The sequence below is a fragment of the Nanorana parkeri genome, unplaced genomic scaffold (genome assembly GCF_000935625.1).
Source record: "Nanorana parkeri isolate BGI_ZX_2015 unplaced genomic scaffold, ASM93562v1 scaffold4308, whole genome shotgun sequence".
In the NCBI taxonomy this organism is placed as follows: Eukaryota; Metazoa; Chordata; class Amphibia; order Anura; family Dicroglossidae; genus Nanorana; species Nanorana parkeri.
Window position 1 is genome coordinate 11,969 of NW_017310571.1, and position 6,241 is coordinate 18,209.

The 6,241-nt window shown below is 43.7% G+C and overlaps 1 protein-coding gene across 1 annotated transcript in view; it reads right to left on the minus strand.

Annotated features, from left to right (window-relative positions):
* Positions 1-4,174, minus strand: part of LOC108803835 (zinc finger protein OZF-like) — a gene marked incomplete at its 5' end in the record, with an annotated part of 12,654 nt that extends 8,480 nt beyond the window's left edge. Inside the window, 5 exons of the mRNA XM_018575633.1 lie at positions 204-241; positions 1,481-1,564; positions 1,856-2,408; positions 3,831-3,917; positions 4,004-4,174. Of these exons, the coding sequence (XP_018431135.1) occupies positions 204-241; positions 1,481-1,564; positions 1,856-2,408; positions 3,831-3,917; positions 4,004-4,174 (933 nt within the window). The remainder of the gene's footprint in view (positions 1-203; positions 242-1,480; positions 1,565-1,855; positions 2,409-3,830; positions 3,918-4,003) is intronic.
* Positions 4,175-6,241: the final 2,067 nt, after the last annotated feature.

Here is a 6,241-nt window from a genome sequence, read left to right on the forward strand (position 1 = left end):
GGGGGCCCAGCTTAAAGACGTGTAAGGGGCCCCAAAATTTCTGATGGCTGCCCTGACTCTCTATGCCCCGAGCTCATTCCGGTCACCCATCATCGAAGAGTTTTATAGTTTGTAGGGGGGAAAGAAAAACCCCGCAACTCGGGCCGGCTCGCTGTGAAGTGCAGAGAATTCGTGTTTAGTTTACAGTAAGAAAATGAACATACGATAAAATTATATTTAATTGAAATAAAATCTTTCACAACTGAAAGTTAAAAATACATCAAACTTATTAAATTATTATCCGGACCAATAAAAAGTGAACTTTCAGTAACTCAACGAGCAATGAGGTGCAGCAGCCAATAGAAACATTCGATAGTTCTCTGGTCCTCTTGTGGAGAAGAATCCTTAGTTGGATGTTCCGGTATCTGTCTTTGTATTTCCATCGCTTCATTGTTGCCGCCATATTGGAACGATTTCCCTCGCGTTGTCAGGATTTCCAGTGTGTTTTATACCTTTTGTTGCCCACCTGCGGTCACTATTGGCAGTGTGTTGCCCCCGGACCACCATATTTGTCCATGGACAGGTACATTTGGCGTGTCATGTTGCTTGTTGTCCATCCGAGTCAAGGATCTTATTATAGTTTAACGCCTGCAGGCCCCAGAACTATTAAACCTCGGCACACCACTTGAGTCTTTCTTCCCCCCTCATAACCATAGGCTCATTGGGTTCCCTGATACACTATATTACCAAAAGTATTAGGCCCCTCCCCCTCCATATCATGGGATTCCGGTGTTCCAATCCCCTCCATGGCCCCCGGTGTATAGGACGAGGCACCTCGGCATGCAGACGCTTCTACAGACATTGGTGAGAGAACGGGTCGCTCTCAGGAGCTCGGTGACTACAAGCGTGGTGCCGTGATAGGTTGTCACCTGCGCAATGAGTCCGTCCGTGACATTTCCCGGCTACTAAATATTCCGCCGCGGTCACCTGTTACTGGGATTATAACAAACTGGAAGCAACTGGGAACAACAGCAACTCAGCCAGGAAGTGGTCGGCATGTGTATGTTTCTATTTCTAGAGTTCCTTTGTCTAAATGTGATGAGAGGCTGCCACGCCTCTTGCTGGATTTTCATTTTGAACTATGGAGAATACAAAAGAAGAAATCGAGTCCAGGAACTGTGGCCGGCAGATTTCACCACTGGCGTCTCTTAGAAATAGAAGAAGCAGCAGCAGGAGAATTAACTCATTGGATTCCACCACCTACTGAAATGTCACTTTCCAGGATGAACCCCTTTAAACCCTAATATCCATAGTCATGCAGTTGTTGTATAGACTGAACAGCCCCGCCTGTTATGTCACCGTACCTTTGCCCATAGAACATTTCCCACAGTCTGACTATGGAAAGAGGCATGCTAGCTTGTGTGAATAATCTGGTGTCTAAGAAGGCTTCCTTTGACACTGAAACTTTTCCCGCACTCCGAACATGAAAAAGGACGCTCACCTGTGTGAATTCTCTGGTGTGTCCGAAGATGTATTTTAGTAAAGAAACGTTTCCCGCACTCTGAACATGAAAAAGGACGCTCGCCTGTGTGAATTCTCTGGTGTACAAGAAGGTGCCCTCTCCGAATGAAACTTTTCTCGCACTCTAAACATGAATAGGGGCGCTTAATTTCAAGACTTTTCCCATGTCTAAGGTCTCTGTCTTCATTGACATCACCTTCGAGAGTTTTCTGAAGATCACCTTTCTGAATAAAACATTTCCCACGAACTACACATGACTGAGGCCGGTCACCCGCGTGAATTCTCTGGTGTTTATGCAGGCTTCCTATCTCAGTGAAACATTTCCCACAGTCCGAACATAAATAGGGACGCTCACCTGTGTGACTTCTCTGGTGTCTACGAAGGTGTTCATTTGTAGTGAAACTTTTCCCACACACTGAACAGGAAAAAGGACGTTCACCAGTGTGAATCCTCTCATGTCTAACCAAGTCTTGTTTCGCAGAGAAACCTTTCCCACACTCTGAACATGGATAAGGACGCTCGCCAGTGTGGATTCTCTGGTGTTTGATAAGATTTCCTTTTAGTTTGAAGCATTTACCGCAATATGAACATGCAAATGGATGATCACCAGTGTGAATAGTTTGGTGCCTACGAAGTACTGTTTTCTCAAAGAAACCTTTCCCACACACTGAACATGAATAGGGACGTTCACCTGTGTGACTTCTCTGGTGTGTAATAAGGTGTGTCTTTTGAATAAAACATTTCCCGCATTCTAAACATGAAAAAGGACGCTCGCCTGTGTGAATTTTCTGATGTCTTAGAAGGTTTTTGTTTTCCTTGAAAGATTTCCCGCACACCAAACACGAGAATGAATGTGATGCTCCATGGCTTACTGAAGATTTCTTGGGATTAGTGGGATTCATTGAACTCTTCGAATGGGAAGGTCGGTGATGTATATTATGAGTAATAGGATTCTCTCCCGGAGAATGTTGTGTGATGCCAATAGAATCTGGTGATAGTAAAAGACGTCCCTCTGAGATGTTCCAGACATAGTGTCCATCTGTTGGAAAACAATTTTTAGATAAACGTTATGAGTATTCCTCGTGTGTTACATTCAGGAGTCATATATGGTGGTAGAGCTCTCAACAATTTCTCAGAGCTCTGGAATAAAACTGAGGACAATCATAAGAGCCAGATAAAGGACCCAACACACCCAAACCACACTGAGGAACATTGTATACTGAGGACATGGTAACTGTGAGTTCATATGGCGTCCAGTATCTCCTCCTCATGTGTTGGTCACATGACGTTATATTGAGGAATGGAGATGGACCTTCATATGGTGTCCAGTATCTCCTCCTCATTTGTTGGTCACATGACGTTATATTGAGGAATGGAGATGGACCTTCATATGGTGTACAGTATCTCCTCCTCATTTGTTGGTCACATGACGTTATATTGAGGAAAGGAGATGGACCTTCATATGGTGTACAGTATCTCCTCCTCATTTGTTGGTCACATGACGTTATATTGGGGAACGGAGATGGACCTTCATATGGTGTACAGTATCTGCTCCTCATTTGTTGGTCACATGACATTATATTGGGGAACGGAGATTGACCTTCATATGGTGTACAGTATCTCCTCCTCATTTGTTGGTCACGACATTATATTGAGGAATGGAGACGGACCTTCATATGGTGTACAGTATCTCCTCCTCATTTGTTGGTCACATGATGTTATTTGTAGGCGCAATGAATTAACATTTGTTATATTTGAACCATGTAACAATGAATATTTATACTTTAAAATGATACAAGTAACAAAAATGTGATTTGTCTTTATATTTAGTGTTTATAACTTACTTGTGTCCGTATGTAGAGAGGATTCCGATTGTATACTTTTTATAATCATTTCCCCCTCCTCCATAGACTGCTGAGCTCCACCCACCAACGTCTCTTCTTCTTCCTCTCTATCTTCAACTTTATTGTCTTTCAGTTCTTCACCCTAATACCCCCAAAGATAATGGAATAGATTTTTAAAAAGGAGCAAGAGATTACAAAGATGAAAGTCATGTCATAGCTTAGACTGTTTTTTAGATGTTCAGTACCATCTACCTGATCATGGTGGGGGATGGTGAGATGTTCCTGGGTGGGATCCCGGGAATACAGAGGACGGGGACATCTCTCTGGTGGGTTCCTCTTACTGGATCCATCTGTAGGAAACACACACACTGACTGAATACATTGTTTCTATGTGTGTATCAGATGATGGGGGATCTAGGCGGAGCCTCCGTACTGCTCTCTCCTCTTACCCGGTGATGTGAGGGGCGGCTCATTCTCCATCACCACGTCCTTGTAGAGATCCCGGTGTCCTTCTAGATACTCCCACTCCTCCATGGAGAGATAGACAGAGACATCCTGACACCTTATAGGAACCTGACACACACAATGATACAGTCACCACCCAGACACACCCCTTGTCTGTTCCTGGATCATGTCCCAGAATTCCCGGCACCGCTCACCTCTCCTGTCAGCAGATCAATGATCTTCTGGGTGACTTCTAGAACCTTCTTGGCTCTGTTCACCTCTGTTTTCAGGCGGTGAGGTGGAGGCTCTGTGATGGGTGATGTCTTGTAATAACTGCTGTTGGGTGTAAATGTCTCACCAGATACTTTCTTCACTACTTTATAATCCTGTATATGGAAAGAGACAGGAGCAATTTTCAGTACGGGATTCCCACAATGGTCCTCACCTCTCCGGTCAGGTCTATGTTTTAATTACAGAGATCAGAGTGATGTCATGTGACCTCCCAGAATCCTCCTCACCTCTCCGGTCAGCAGGTAGATGATCTCCAGCGTGAGGCTTAATATACTCTCAGTCATGTGACCTTGTTCTTTGTCCATTCTTCACAACGTACTCCTCTCTGTAGAAGAATGAAAAAGCTGAGAAGTATCTGGACTGGTCTGTATGGAGTTCCTCCATAATTCTAACACCTCAGACGGCTTCTTATACCATATGTACCAGTTGGAGAGCTTTTCATTCACTTTTGGTTTATGTTTAGGTGACCGGTGTCGCGCAGAAGAGAATGTCAGGTCAAATCAGCCCAAAATGGGAAATCATGCAGGTTCTAACCCATCCAATATTCATCTAAAGGTAAAGCACATTGGCTCTAGTTGGGCTTCATTGAGAAATATCACCTATAAATGGCGGCTCTGGATGGACAGTTGGATAAATGGCTCTATATTTAGGATGTATCCGGTCTATAAATGGCGGCTCTGGATGGACAGTTGGATAAATGGCTCTATATTTAGGATGTATCCGGTCTATAAATGGCGGCTCTGGATGGACAGTTGGATAAATGGCTCTATATTTAGGATGTATCCGGTCTATAAATGGCGTCTCTGGATGGACAGTTGGATAAATGGCTCTATATTTAGGATGTATCGGGTCTATAAATGGCGGCTCTGGGTGGACAGTCGGCTAAATGGCTCTTTTTTTTGTGTGTAATGGTATCTTTTTTGTGTGTAATGGTATAATGGATAAAAGACATCACAGTGACTATGGATGAAGGACATGACGGGGGGAGGGGTTACCGGGTGTAAATATAAAATAATATTTTACCTCCTCTGCTGCCAGTTCCAGCAATATCCCCTCTTTTCTTCCTCCCAACTCACCTCTCACCTCAATCCTCCTATTTATATGTGACATCACTTCCTGCCTTCACATTACATCACTTCCCGAGTGTGCGTTTCACCAACAATCAGCAAGACCACCGCCTTGTGGAGCATACATGAACTGCAGCGTAGATTGTTTTTCTATACTGTACGTTGCCAGTCGCTTCTTGTCGTATCCTCTTATTGTCTTACAAGTTGTATCTGAAAGAATGAAGAGATATAAATGACATTTATTTGATTTTCTGTTATAACTGATCATTAAAAGTAAAGAAAGAAAATGTTACATTCAATAACAACGGTGTGTCCATACTGAACTGTTAACGTATACATAATATAATATACAAAAGTCTCTGGCACTCTCGAAGCGTTTCTACAATCTCAATACAAATCAGTAAACTAAACCTGAGACTGTAGTCCATACCGGGGGGGCGGAGCTTGGAGCGGTGACTACTCTACAAGACACACAGGGACCATAGGGAACAGACGTAGCCCCCCTCCAGAAAGAAGGACAGTGTCAGAGATGATTGGAGGATCTCCAGCCGAGTGACACACAAATCAGAGACATTGTTGTTCAGAGTTCAGGGACTGGAATGTATTTTTAAGATTTCACTCCGGAGTTTAGTGTTACTTTAAGGCTACACAGCTGTTTAATCCCAATCCTTTAGAGCAGTGAGACGACCCCGGAAAAAAAAAGGCTTCAATGTGCTAGAGAGCATAAAGATTGTAGTTTTCAGCGATGGAAAAGGGGTCTGATGAGTCCAGATTTGCCGTGTTCCAGAGCGATGGGGGCATCAGGGTAAGAAGGAGTGGTTTAACCTTTGCATACGGAAAGGATTCTCCACGGTTAGAGCTGTGACAATGTGGAATAGACTCCTCCCCAGGAGCAGGTTCGAGCGAGCTCAGTTAATTGCTTTAAAAACATCTGGATGTATTCCTAAATGCCCAGAATATTAGTGGATATTGAGTTGTTACAGGTATATTAATCACTAGAGATTGTTAATCTGGAAAATATCCGATTGCCTTATGGGATCAGGAAGCTCCTCCCCCCCCATCCACACTACATTCTGACAGCTCTCCTCCACCATC